General features: G+C 34.2%; 1 protein-coding gene across 1 annotated transcript in view; it reads right to left on the bottom strand.

Moving 5' to 3' along the window:
* The window catches only part of CTTNBP2 (cortactin binding protein 2), a 404,880-nt gene extending 390,827 nt beyond the window's left edge, over positions 1–14,053 (bottom strand). Inside the window, 1 exon segment of the mRNA XM_053716684.1 lies at positions 13,967–14,053. Within this exon segment, the coding sequence (XP_053572659.1) occupies positions 13,967–14,029 (63 nt within the window). The 5' untranslated portion in view covers positions 14,030–14,053.
* Between the last annotated feature and the right edge of the window lie 864 nt (positions 14,054–14,917).

Below are 14,917 nucleotides of genomic sequence, written 5' to 3'. Positions count from 1 at the left end.
AGTCTTACTATAACAGATGGTTGATCTGAAAGCCAAGTCAACCTCCCAATTATTCCTGGCTGGTATCCAAGACCGGGAGGCTGGGAGCAGAGTCACAGAAGTCGGGGTGAGCCTCTGTAGGTGGAGTGAAGGCACTGTTGTAGCATTTAAGCGTGTTCTAGGATAGTAGCTGGGCATTTCTAGAAAGGTTTTACATGATCCCTAGATTTATAAGAAAGGAAAAGTGACAAGAGGAACAGCAGAACAGAAATCTCAAAAAAATGTTATCCCTTGAAAGGCAGGGCAGTTCAGTGGTCTGCAAACATAACATCACCTTCAAATTTGTTTTTGGACACTACACAAATACTATAAATTATATCTAAGGAATACAATCAGCATTATTCTAGAAATATTAAAATATAAATCACAAAGAAAAAAAAAGAAAAAATATGTACAAACTATAGGTTAAACCAGTAAATAACCCTGTTTTCAAATACCAGCAGTAAAACAGGAGGAATAAATATAATCTTGAAAACAGCAGTAATACAACAGTTGATGTCAGTAGGCCAAGGGAGGTGTAGTAGAATATGCCTGGTTTATAGATTTGAAATCTGTGTGCAGCATGAATCAATTCTATATTGCATTCTGCTCACTTCACCTAAATTGAAAAATTTGCTCTGGCTGAGATTTCAAAAGTAAAAATTATTTTGAACATCAAATTAGGGGAAAAAAATATTGTTACAAAGTTTTACCCCAGGGATAAAAAAAAAAACTAAAGGGCACACTAATTTTTCATACCAAACACATTTTATTCTACAAGATCTCTTTTTTAATGTATTATCTATTTGCAGTGTTTTTTTTTATTTAAAGGGACATGAAACCCAACATTTTTCTTTTATGATTCAGAAAGAGCATTCTTTTTTTAACAACTTTCTATTTTACTTCTATTATCTAATTTGCTTCATTCTCTTGGTATCATTGGTTGAAAAGCATACCAAGGTAGGCTCAGGAGTTGGGAACTAGCTGCTGATTGGTGGCTGCACATATGTGTATTGTCATTGGCTTACCAATGTGTTCAGCCAGATCCCAGTAGTGCATTGCTGTGTCTTCAAAAAAAGGATACCAAGAGAATGAAGCAACATTGATAACAGAGGTAAATTTGAAAGCTGTTTAAAAATATATGTTCTATCTGAATCATGAAAGAAAAATGTGTGGGTTTATGTCCATTTAATTTGATTATTAATCATTATAAAAACAATAAAAGTTGCCTCTATTGTTGTCTGAGAACACTTTGTACTGCTATAACTTCATCTTCACCTGCTTGAAGCGGACAGTCAGACTTGGAAGTTAGTGGGCATTAATTCCTTTTTGAACTTAACATGCTTGCTCTTACTTTACATTTTCTTTTGAGCCTAAATATTATTTTGATTTTCCATTCTGGAGCTGCATCACAGATCAATTTTTAATAATATTATATTAAACCTATAGTTTATTTGAAGTGTTCCCTTTAAAGGGGATTTCAGCAAAATTTAAAAAATACAGATCATTCAAGGTAAAGTAAAATATATTTAAATGTGTGACTGCATGTCACATAGCATCAGAAATTGTGGTTGAATTTTGGAGTGATTTTGCATTTTGTAACATGATAGACGTGTTACATGCTGATTGTACTTGACAGCCCTATTGGCAGAGAGAAAAATCCAGCACAAGACAAAGTAGTAAAGTAGAGCTTCAAGCTAGAAGCTTCTGGTTACTAATGGAAACCACCTTTTAGCTATCGTGTCACAGATCTATCCAAATCACAGTAGCTACTACACAGGCGCAAGCTTGCTTCGAAGGCTGATCAGCAAATACTGATTGTATATTGGGTGATAACATTTTGTATACTTTCAATAAAATTAATTACATTCAAATACGTTTTTTTCTGATTTTCAGGATATATACCTCATATTATTTTAGGATGAAGCACATAAGTGGTAATTTCTTAAATTGTTCTTAATTGTCTTATATTATGAATTAATATACTGCATTATAGTTTGTGAGTTTTTGTGTGATTCCCACCTTTAAATATATATGAATATATTACTAGTCCGGGGAGAAAAACTCATAAAGATAAAAATAAAAAATAAAAAAAGTGTTATTTTTTACCTGTCTACTGGAATTGTACTAGCCCTGGACTAGTGGAACTTTTTCAGCCCTTGTATACATGTATGTATATGTACTAGGGGGATTTATGTGGTTAAACACAGTACTGGAAGAAAAAGCATGAGATGTTGTATATCTCATTTGCATATTTTACCCAGATTTTTATGGTGTATTAGTAAAAATGTATAGATAATACTTTTGGGGAAAAGCAATTGGAGATTTTTCCGTAGATGTCCTATTTGGCTATATAATAATTTATTAAACTCACACTTTTTTTATTTCTACCATAGCTTAAATGTATGTGTATATATATATATATATATATATATATATATATATATACTGTATATATATATATATATATATATATATATATATATATATATATATATATATATACACATACATACATACATACATGTACGTACACACACATTTGTGTGAGTTTACAAGAAATGTAAATAATCTTCAATAATAAACCTGAACATTTACAAATTCTCTTACTTCTGAGGGTGTACATGTGAAAAGTAATATGACAAGGACACAAAAAACTGGCTCTGGGATTACTAAAAGGGATTACCACCATGTGATTTACAAGCTATAACAAGCAGTGCTGAGATAATAGGTACATTTCCTGTAAGTAAATATTTTTAAATTGGTTATTAACAGGGATACAGTACAATAAACTTCTTATTTTACTATTAAATACCAGACACAAATAAAGTTATCATTTAGTTTGCCTTGACTTAAAGTGACAGTCTACTTGAAAATGTTTATTGTTTAAAAAGATAAATAATACTGTTATTATCCATTCCCCAGTTTTGCATAACCAACAGTGTTATATTTATATAGTTTTTACCCCTGTGATTACCCTGTATATAAGCCTCTGCTGGTGGCCCCTTATCTCAGTGCTATTTACGAACTTGCATTTTAGCCAATTAGTTCATGCATAACTCCACGGGAGTGAGCACAATGTTATCTATATGGTACACATGAACTAGCACTGTATATCTGCTAAAAGCTAATAACATACATTATGATAAAACGTGGTCTGCAGGGGTTTCGAAACAGGCAGAGATTTAGAGGTTTATAGGTTATAAAGTATATAAATATAACAGTGTTAATTGTGCAAAGCTGGAAAATTGGTAGTAAAGGCATTATCTATCTTTTTAAACTATAAAAAACTAAAATTAAAAAAATCAAGTAGACTGTCCCTTTAAGAGTGCTTTGCTAAAGATTTATAAGAATGTCAATCTTCACCCCACCTCCAACCTGTTGTACAATTGTATTTTTTAAGTATTGCCTAAATGGATCTGTGTATAACACCTATAAAAACTGATAGACACTTTAAAAATCCTCTTTAATGTGCAACAAATAAATTGTTTCCAATGTCAAGTTATGATATTAAATAAAAAATGTAGTCAGGCAAGCAGGTAAGTTAGTCGTATTCAAAGATGTGTAGAAACGCTCTTTCAAATAGCGTAGGCTCTCTCTCCCACAACCCACTTGAATATTGATTTATTTTGCTATCTTTAGTTTACATAGCTTTTCTATAGCCAATACTGTAGTATTGCAATTTTTAGTGTGAGTTGTGGATTCAAAAGGAGCTAATTAAAATGACAAAATAAAGGTAAATTGGCTATTTGTAAACAATTTCCTCCCCCACACACTGACCATACTATCCCTTCAAAGTGATGCATATTACAACTAGTACAGCTATGTCTTTCTACCATTTGGTTCCAAATAAAATAATTCATAAACTATAGGTTTTTTTTGGCACTGCTAAAAAAAATTGGTGGTTACTTCTTTGATTCACAGCTCATTCCATGTCAATACTTAAAGGGATATTAAACTTTAAAAAGAATTATTGGACTGCAAAGCAATGCAAAACACCAGTTTTTAAGCTTTTAAAGTTTATTTATATTCAAATATTTTGCTATGAAGTGTTTAAAGGAACTTTCCAGGCATAATTGAAATGTAGATAAGTCTATTTCAATTTGAATATGAGCATTTTTACAATATACTTGTATTTCTACTAAAAGCTAGCACTGTGTTCGATGAGAGCTTCTTTTACTGTGCAAGTGTACATATAGCATACTTACTGTGCACCAGCATTTTAAACAGTGTGCCCTTTCAGAGAGCTGGTGGTGGCTTGTATTATCTATATTGAGTCATACAAAGCAATACAAGGCAGACAAACTGTTTATAATGCTGGTGCATGAAGCATAACTAGATATGCTTAATGTGCACATGCACAGAAAAAACTAATTTGAGTAAATTGCACAAATGTTCTATTAAAAATTGAAATGCATTAATGTGCAATTCAGGTTTTAGGTAGAACAACCCTTTAATTGATAACATATACTATGCATATAAAAAATGTAATAACCCTTTAAATGGATAGAATACTCAAAATGTATTTCTGTTCCATCTGAAAGACAGCGCTTTGTTTTTAGGGATAAAAAACAAAACAAGCAACAAAAAACCAGGATGTTCTTGTGCTAAATAAGGCAGCTTTTTAATGTGGGTGCTGCCCCAAATCAGCCAACTCAGTTCCTGGACCCAAATGTGCACAAACTTGTACTTCCTGTTAGTTTCACCTTACATTTAAACAACTTTAAATTAATATTTTTTTGCACACAACAGGGGCGTATTATGGCCAAGGCCAACAAGCAGATTTTGGAGGGTCAGCACATCTGCCCTATCCTCTTTTTAAAAGCCAGCACACATTACAATGAGTGATAAAGTGCCGGCTTTTACAGAGAAGACAAGACACGTGCGCTGATTAAGGTCGCTCTTCACAGGCAGTGCTCCTTTAAACCGTTGCTTCATTTAGAGCCGCCGGCATTTTTGCAGTGGAAGCACTCTTGGTGAGGAACTTGCCCGGGGATATGCTTACAAGGTGAGGCTGGAGGAGAAGACCTTGTGCCGATATGCTGCCTCCCCTTGTCATCTGTGAGCGCAGTGCTTATTGCAAGTCTTAGTAACTAACAGACTGGATGCTTCTCTGCACTGCTTAGATCAGCTTGTGATGTCCAATCATAAACTATCAGCGCTAATGTATGTTAGCTACTAATAGATGGCTTTCTCTGCATTCATGAACCCCTGGAGTAAATAAGAAACGGACACTTAAAGATTTTCATTACATGAATGATGGTAATTACTGTATGTTGTTGCATGTAAAGGGCAGTGATTGTTTCAAAGTGTATTCTTCTTTCCCTTCCTCTCTCCCTTCTTTCCCTTTTTCCCTCCCTTCATCAACTCACTCCCTCAACTCCCTCCCTTATTTCTTTCTCTCAACTTCCTTCCTTGCTCCCTTCTTTCACACCTTTCCCCCTTCTTTCTCTCCCCCCTTCCCCCCCCCCCCCACTTTTCTCTCCCTTCTATCAGTGAGGAAATGGTATTAGATGCAAGAATTCAACCCACCTGTATGCAAGTGTTTTGCTAGCCCATTATGAAAAAAGAAAAAAGAGGGAAAATAAGGCCTAAAACCTTTGGGGGGGGGCAGAAGAATTTTGAGTGCCTAGGGCAGCACAAAACCCAAATACGCCACTGGCACACTAATACTATTTTTAACCTGTTTAACAATTGCTCTTTCATGTACATCATAGGAAAATGTTGAGTAATGTGCTCCTTTAACTACTAAAGACAAACTCAGCCTGTCATGCTGTCTCTGACATATATATACTATCTTTACAGTAAACAGACATCACCTGAGACCATGTTTTCGTTAGAATACTGTATGGCAGAATATTTCTAGTACTATAAACAGTGGAGCAACTTTATTTTACAAGGTCTCATTTACATAAGCAAGTAGTAGCTTGAAGGAGAACATGAACTTTATAAAAAGACAAATATGAATGCTGGAAACACTCACAAGAGGCTATAATCCTGGCTTAGTTTTCATAAAAAACACAAGGCTATTTTTTAAGAGAGAGAGAGAGAAGAGCAAATGTAGGAAATCAAATTGAATTATTATTATTATTATCATTATTACTAATAATAGCTGTACTATTTAGATATATGCATTTATTATTATTATTATTATTATTATTATTAAATAATAATACTAACTGTATTATTTAGATAGAAAATTTAGTTATTTTGACCGGCCATTCCCATTTGTTAAAACAATTATTGATAGTAAACCAACCAGATGCCTCCCCTGGCACCTAGTCAATGTCAGTAGGAAACAGAGCAGTTAAATACTGGCTGTTATGCTTATATAGACAATAAAGGGTGGTACCCAGTAGATTTAAATGGACATACAAGTGAAAAAAAAAATGCTCTAAATATGTTAAAGCAGTTTTATTGCACTATTGTTTATATATAACGTGTGTTTAACTCCTGTAAGGATGTTAAACACATAGATAAAGCCAGCTCCAGAGCAGCAATGCACTACTAGGATTTAGCTGAATATATCTGGTGAGCCAATGAGAAGCGGCATGCTCAGCTGTGTAGCATCCAATCACCAGTTAGCTCAAAGTAGCTCATTGCTGCTTCTACGCCTACCTAGGTATGCCTTTCAACAAAGAGAACAAAATACATTTGGCCTCTAAAAAATATATGCTCTATCTACACCATTACAATGTATTTTTGCCTTTCATGCTTATTTAAAGAGATCTAAAACAATACTTCTTTAGTAAAAATGTGTTATATCAAAGTGAATATAATAAGAAACAGATTGTGTAAAAAACAGCAAATAACTTATTTGTTTTCTTTCAAAATTAGCACTTAATCCGTGCAGCCCGGCCCCCAGTATGAAACGAGTGCAGAATGTTAAAAACCTAAATTTATTCTGTCAGTTCTGGGCATGAGCAAATCTGACTCCCTGTTATCATCTAGTCTATTCACTAGCCTAGATGTTTTATGACATCAGGCTAAGATAAAACTTCCTGCAAAGGCCTCCTCCTCCAAATAGAGCACAAATGTAGGGTAAAAAAAATAAAGAAGCTAAAATCCATTTAAACGGATGAATATTACATAGTACAAATATTTCTATAACGTATAAGCAACTACTTAGTGCTTTTGTATTACAAAAATGAAACTGACATCCCTTTAATTTCTGTACTTTTTAACTGATGTGCAAAGATATACATGGTTGAAAAGGGTAGAGGAGTCAAAAAAATAAATAAACGGCTCTATTGTTATGGGAAGATTTATTTTTTGACACTGGTATTTTTTGTTTTAAATTTTAACTAAAAGAATGTATACATGTTAGGATAATATTGCACACTATGCACATTGCAAGGGCTGGAATTAGGATAGTGAGAGATGTAACGCTACAAAGCAGCCCTTCACTGGGTTTATTTCTTATGAGCTCCCTTCCTATTTAAAGATGAAGTTGAAAATAGCATGTAAACCTAGTATGAATCTACTTATGCAATATACAATTATTTTGGTTTAGGTTTATAATATGATCTGTGTGTTGAATACAGAAGCACTGATTTCATATATAAATGACCAGTCTACTTAGGGAAATAGAAAGAGTTGTTTCATTATTTGTATCTGCAAATGTGGTTACATATTTTGTATTGCTGTGGCAAAGCAGTCAACAAAAACAACCACAATACAGACACACATATATATATATATATATATATATATATATATATATATATATATACATACATACAAGGGCATATTTCAATAGGGTTAAAAAGATGGAACCATTAAGAAACATAAGCCCTTTAGATCAATGCAACCCATTTTCAAGGCTGGTGACAAATTGCTTCCCAATACTGATACTTTAAAAGATACTCAAATTTCAGATTGTTAAAATGAAAATTAATGGCATACTTCTCACATATACAGTGGAGAAAATAATATAGCAAACTCACATTGCAGAGATATTTAATCATGGATGTCACTTTATCAATTTGTAAAACATGTTGCCTAGCAACACATTAGTATTCTGAAAACAGATATACCCGAATAACCCATATCTATAATACATAGTTCTTTAGCTCTCATCTCCCAGTCAGTATGGAAAAAAATGTCATTCAATATATAAATGAGCACCCATTATGCCGCTTGTAGAGTTTACTATACTTTTATAGAGAAGGAAACATTAATTGAATATACAAACAGAACTGCTCCTTAAAGCATCCTTGGAAAATGCATCTTTCACAAGTCCCCCTCCCCCTTGCAAGCAATACTGCATCTGAATACAATGTACCGTCAATATATGAAAACAAATGGGTTTAGTATGCAAAGGATTGATATTTTATGTAAACAGAACATAACTGGTAACTGATGATTATACAATTTAGTACATTCAAGACAAGATCTGAAACAGCATGTTTAGGACAATATTTTTTTATTTAGTGTAGAATAGCTGGACTTTCAGTATAGTAGGGAATATATTAAATCATAAAATGAATAAAGTATTGCTCAGAAGCAATGCCTTTTTACCAGCATCATTTTCCAGTTTGTCAAAGTTTTAAATTGTGCATAAATGGATTTGGAGGTTCAATCCTTATGCGATACCACAGAAACATATCTATCTAATGCAGATTCTCTATACCAGGGGTATACAACCAGCAAACATGAAACCATAATGGAATCATGGACCAGTAAACAATTAATGAAAATTCTAATAATCAAAACAATAAATATATTTCTAAATCAATAAACTTCAACAAAAAATATTTCATAAATGTGGCACAATCATCTATACACAGACACTGACTGGAAATCATATATATTGGATCTGCACAAAGAATCCAAGAATAAAAGCCATCTGTAGAGAGGAAAACCCTTATGTTAGAAATGCTGACAATGCAGCTTTAAAGGATAAGAATCATGATTCAGATAGAGCATGCAATTTTATACAACTTTCTAATTTACTTCTATTATCAAAATTTATTTGTTCTCTTGGTATCTTTTGTTGAAAAGCAGTGCCATAAGCTCAGGAGTGTGTGCGTATCTGGAGCACTATGTAGCAGCCGTTTTGAAAGAATGTTATCTATTTGTACAAGCACTAGATGGCAGGAAAATGTCCTGTTGTGCAGTGCTCCAGATGCCAACCTAGGTATCTCTTGAACAAAGAATACCATGAGAATAAAGCAAATTTGATAATAGAAGTAAACTGGAAGCATTTTCTAAAATTGTATTCTCTGAATCATAAAATACATTTAATGGGCTTTATATCCCGTTAAAGGGACATGAAACCCACATTTTTTCTTTCATGATTTAGAAAGAACATTCAATTTTTAACAACTTCCTAATTTACTTCTATTATCAAATTTGCTTAATTCTCTTGATATATTTTGCTAAAAAGCATATCTAGATAGGCTCAGTAGCTGATGATTGGTGGCTGCACATAGATGCCTTCTGTGATTGGCTCACCCATGTGCATCGCTATTTCTTTAACAAAGAATATCTAAAGAATGAAGCAAATTAGATAATAGAAGTAAATTGGAATGTTATTTCAAATTGTATTGTCTACCTAAGTAAAAATATTTTTGGGGGGTTTAGTGTCCCTTTAAGTGTGTGAATGGGCAACTACACACTAGGAGGGACACTTTTTGACATCTGGGATTTGGGTATATAAAAAACAAAAATGTATTTAAACAATGCTGAAGAATCCAGAATATTCATTGTATAATTTTAAGCAAGGCTTTTTCTTTCATATATGTTATGAGATGAAGAGGACCCAAGAGATAGGCTGCACTAGTTTCAGCAGAATAGGCCTTCTGTGCATTGACAAATTAATAGAATATTTGAATCTCATGGATAGGAATACTTGTCAATGAGAAAAATATGGTCACTTAGGTCTGCTTCTCCCTGGTGAGCAATAATAAGCAGCTTAATCTAAATCAGCTAATATCTTACAGGCAAAAAAAACAAACAACTAAAAACGTAGAACCAAATGACTTGTAAGATTTAAAAAATGTGTTATAACAAGAAAATAGATACATGCACATTGTAGGGAATACACCAAACAATAAAGAATTAGTTCATACATTTGTGTAAAATGTTGGCCAGATATTTTCGGTTACATCATTATAGTTCAAGAAATAACAAAGACAGAAAGAGTCTTTGATAAACAGATAGCAAGAGATTAGATGACTGATAGATAGATAGATAGATAGATAGATAGATAGATAGATAGATAGATAGACAGACAGAGATAGATAACTAGATACATAATAATTTACTGAGATCAACATCTTTTAGCCCTAATGCCAAATTGGCATATCACTTTAAAGTACAAAAGACCTAACGCCAACAGTATTACAGTTGACGAGTCAGATCCTATGTATAACAGTATGTGTCAGTCAGGCTGTAGATGTGGTGATTAGGCTGTGGGCAGGCCCAATTATTTCTGCACACTGCCAATTGTGCTACAGTAAAAGGGGAATTTGAAAGAGTAAGAGGAAAAAAAAGAAAAAGAAATGCTGCACCACAGGCCCAATCCATCTCCAATGAGGGATAGTCAGTTAAGATCAGACACTGCCCTGAAAAATGCAGCAGACTAGCATTTTCTAGGCAACATGTTGGAGTGTTCTTTGCTCCTTGGCGATTAGGCACCCAGAATTTGTCTAGCCCTGGAAAATGGTAATGATGTAGTAGAATGGAGACGCATGTTGCAAAAGCCTGGCTTGCTTTAGTCTGTTTCAGCAAGATTATATGAACACTGGCTATGTGACCTTGTCAAAAAACACTCTTGTGTGTCAGTAGTGACAGTTTTGTGCACATATTGCATTAAAGTGACTGTATTTCCAAATAGAGACTGTAACTGGCTGTATTTTACCATACCCTTTATAAATAAAGCTGTCCAATATTGGTGTTGGGGGGGGGGGGGATCTGCATGTCAGGGGAATTTTAAAATTAAAAAAAAATTCAAATAAAAGATAATTTTTTTAATTGTTTTTTGTATTACTTCAAACAAAATCCCACATTAACACTATATATTCTGTACTGGTAGTGAGTGCAATGAGGCATGTTTATTTAATAATCAAATTCAATAATCATGAATTGCAGGAGTGCCCAAGATTAATTATTGAAGCCTCAGATATCTTTTCACTATTTAAACAATTAAATATGTTTAAATTAATCATGTGCAGTAAAACTGATTAAGAACCATACAAGCTAATGAAACCACAAGCCATTTGTGGACATCAGTAACTGTGTTTGGAAACCAATGTTTTTTTAACAATTGATTCTATTCTTTAAATCTTTCAAAAAGTGTAAAAAAAAAAAAACCAAGCCAATTGAAGCTTTTGAGTCACAATTTAATAATTAACCCCAACACAGTTTAGCACTACTAGATTCAATTTGCTTTCAATCTGAGTGGTGTAGGTTTGTGATATTACTAATCCTTCTAAGCAGTGAAAGTTTATATATTTTCTCTTTAAGGATACATTTCTGTTGCCACACCATGTGCACTTTAAAGACCACAAATAAATACAAAATACTATGTTTCTGGGGGGGGGGGGGGGAGGTATGCGTGCGAGTAATGAAAATAAAATAAAATGTAATACAGTGTTTACAGTAAACCATTTTCTATGATAGACCTGGAATTCAGAGCTTAGTCTATACAGGAATCACATTGGACATTATGCACTGTTATTCATGATCAATACAAATCTTCATTTACAAATCATTATGTAAATAAAACAAAACCTGTATTTGTCTGCTATCTGGGGCCATCTTTAATTAAAGTAATAATGGCATAATAAATTAAAAGTGCCTACATAAAAGATGCTAATTGTTAATCTCCGATGGCCAGAAATCCTTAGCACCAATTCAGAGTGTTTTTTAAATGTATTGTCGTCTGTTACCCATAATAACTCTGCTCCCTTAAAGGAATAGTCTAGTCAAAATTAAGCTTTCATGTTACAGATAGAACATGCAATTATAAGCAACTTTCTAATTTACTCCTATTATCAATTTTTCTTTGTTCTTTTGGTATCTTTATTTGAAAAAGCAAGCATGTATGTTTAGGAGCTGGCCCATTTTTGGTTCAGAACCTGGGTAGAAGTTGCTGATTGGCTGCTTCATTTAGACACCAATCAGCAAGCATTACTGAGGTACTGAACCAAAAATGGGCTGACTAATAAGCTTACATTCTTGCTTTTTCAAATAAAGATACCAAGGGAACAAAAAAAATTGATAATAGGAGTATATTAGAAAGTTTCTTAAAATTGCATGCTCTATCTGAATCAAGAAAGTTTAATTTTGACTAGACTATTCCTTTAATAAACAAGCAACTTTGGTCCTCAATAACTTAAACCCATTCATGTTTTTGTACAGAATACAATTTTAAACAAGATTCAAATTTACTTCTATTAACTAATTTGCCTCATTCTTTGGATATCCTTTGTTGAAGAAATAAAAATGCACATGGGTGAGCCAATCACAAGAGGCATCTATGAGCAGCCCCCAATCAGCAGCTACTGAGCCTATCTAGATATGCTTTTCAACAAAGCACATCAAGAATGAATAAAGCAAATTAGATAAAAGAAGTACATTGGAAAGTTGTTTAAAATTGCATGCTCTTTTTAAATCATGAAAGAAACAAAATTGGGTTTCATGTCCCTTTAACGTATTTATGAATTTACTCAGCAGACTTTCCATTTGGTAAAGCAAAATTAAATGCACAGTTGTACAGTGTTACAGAAATTAATGCTAATACTGTAAGGAGCGCAAAAGCAAAATGTTTAATGTCAATAGTTCACTGCTGACAGCTACAGTATCTGTGATACAGGATCTGTCATAACAACTGTGTAGTCAGAGTCAGTACTGAGTTCAGAGAGCAGACCACCAAACCATTATTGGCACATCTCTACTATTTATATCTCAGGAAGTCTCTAATATGCAATATCCCAACCATGTTATTCTGCACTCCTGTACTGACAGAAATCCTTTAGAGTACCAATCCAGCCAGAAGCTAGAAACCTACTGTAAATCACTCCAAGGCTGTGATCAAGGCTCTATGCTGAATCCTGAAGGGGGAAACCAATTGAAAATGCATGGACAGTAGATACTAAACATACAGTCACAGACACAGTGGATGGCCGATTACTGGGAAAACATGAAAAATGCCACAAATTCCAGTATCTAAGAATTTGTTTAGGCTTTATAGAGGGACTGTTAACTAAACAGAATTATTACTTATTTTATTTTAATTCACTGAATTATGAAAAACTAGAAGTAAATGAAATGAATTATTATTTATTTTTTAGCTTCAGCTTATCAGGGTGATCCACTATTACCCCTTGGCAGCTAACGCACTGTTAAATTGCCAAGGGTTAATTACTTTATTAAAAATGTGTGAGTTCATAAGAAAAACACTGGTTAATTTGTTTAGGAACAAATAAAAATTCAGTTTTTCTAACCAATTATACTGGTAATTTTATCTAGCTGGCAGAGTAGATAGATAGATGATAGATAGATTAGATAGATAGATAGATTAGATTAGATTAGATTAGATTGATAGATAGATAGATAGATAGATAGATGATAGATAGATAGATAGATAGATAGATAGATGATAGATAGATGATAGATAGATAGATTGATAGATAGATAGATGATAGATTAGAAGAGAATAGAAATAGGAGAGAATAATACGCAGAATACATATTCTGAGATCACCATCTTCTGAGCCATAAAGCCATGGTGTTTATACAGATACTGCACCACTTCTCAATTTGTAAACATCTCCCTAGCTAACAACAAACTGCCTAGTACCCAATGCTATTTCCTAATCATATGTAAGGACTGGAAAACCACGACCCCAATAAGCAATCACGGTGCCAGACAGTGACAGTAAAACAGTCAAAGGTCAGAGATCAACTGCAATATCCCCTCTCCAGACAGCTCAGCTCCTTACATTGTCTGGGTCCCCGTGGTCAGCTGGGAACGGCTGCTCTCCGCTCTCTCCGACTGTCGCCATCTTCCTGCAGTTGCAGAATGAGAGTGAGAGCAGCCAGGGAAGAGGAGGGAGGAGAGGACAGCCCCCACAACAGCCCGTTAACCCACTCCCTGCCTGAGTGCAGGACACTCCTCCTGCTGCTACCTGCACCAGCAATTGTACACAGTGAGCAACAATGACACGGAATTAGTATATAGCACAGAGCACACTGACTGTACAGCACTCACAGTACTACACATGCACCACAATAACACGAACTTACTGTACAACACACTGACTGTACAGCACTCACAGTACTACACATGCACCACAATAACACGAACTTACTGTACAGCTGCAGCACACTGACTGTATAGCACTCACGGTACTACTACAAATGCACCACAATAACACAAACTTACTATACAACACACTGACTGTATAGCACTCACGGTACTACTACAAATGCACCACAATAACACAAACTTACTATACAACACACTGACTGTACAGCACTCACAGTACTACACAATGCACCACAATAACACAAACTTACTATACAGCACACTGACTGTACAACACTCACAGTACTACACATGCACCACAATGACACAAACTTACTGTACAGCTGCAGCACTCTGACTGTATAGCACTCACGGTACTACTACAAATGCACCACAATAACACAAACTTACTATACAGCACACTGACTGTACAGCACTCACAGTACTACAAATGCACCACAATAACACAAACTTACTATACAGCACACTGACTGTACAGCACTCACAGTACTACACATGCACCACAATGACACAAACTTACTATACAGCACACTGACTGTACAGCACTCACAGTACTACAAATGCACCACAATAACACAAACTTACTATACAACACACTGACTGTACAGTACTCACAGTACTACAC

The sequence above is a fragment of the Bombina bombina genome, chromosome 6, assembly GCF_027579735.1.
Source record: "Bombina bombina isolate aBomBom1 chromosome 6, aBomBom1.pri, whole genome shotgun sequence".
NCBI classification, from domain to species: domain Eukaryota; kingdom Metazoa; phylum Chordata; class Amphibia; order Anura; family Bombinatoridae; genus Bombina; species Bombina bombina.
The sequence above is the reverse complement of the archived record's forward strand: the minus strand, read 5'-3'. Positions and strand labels throughout refer to the sequence as shown.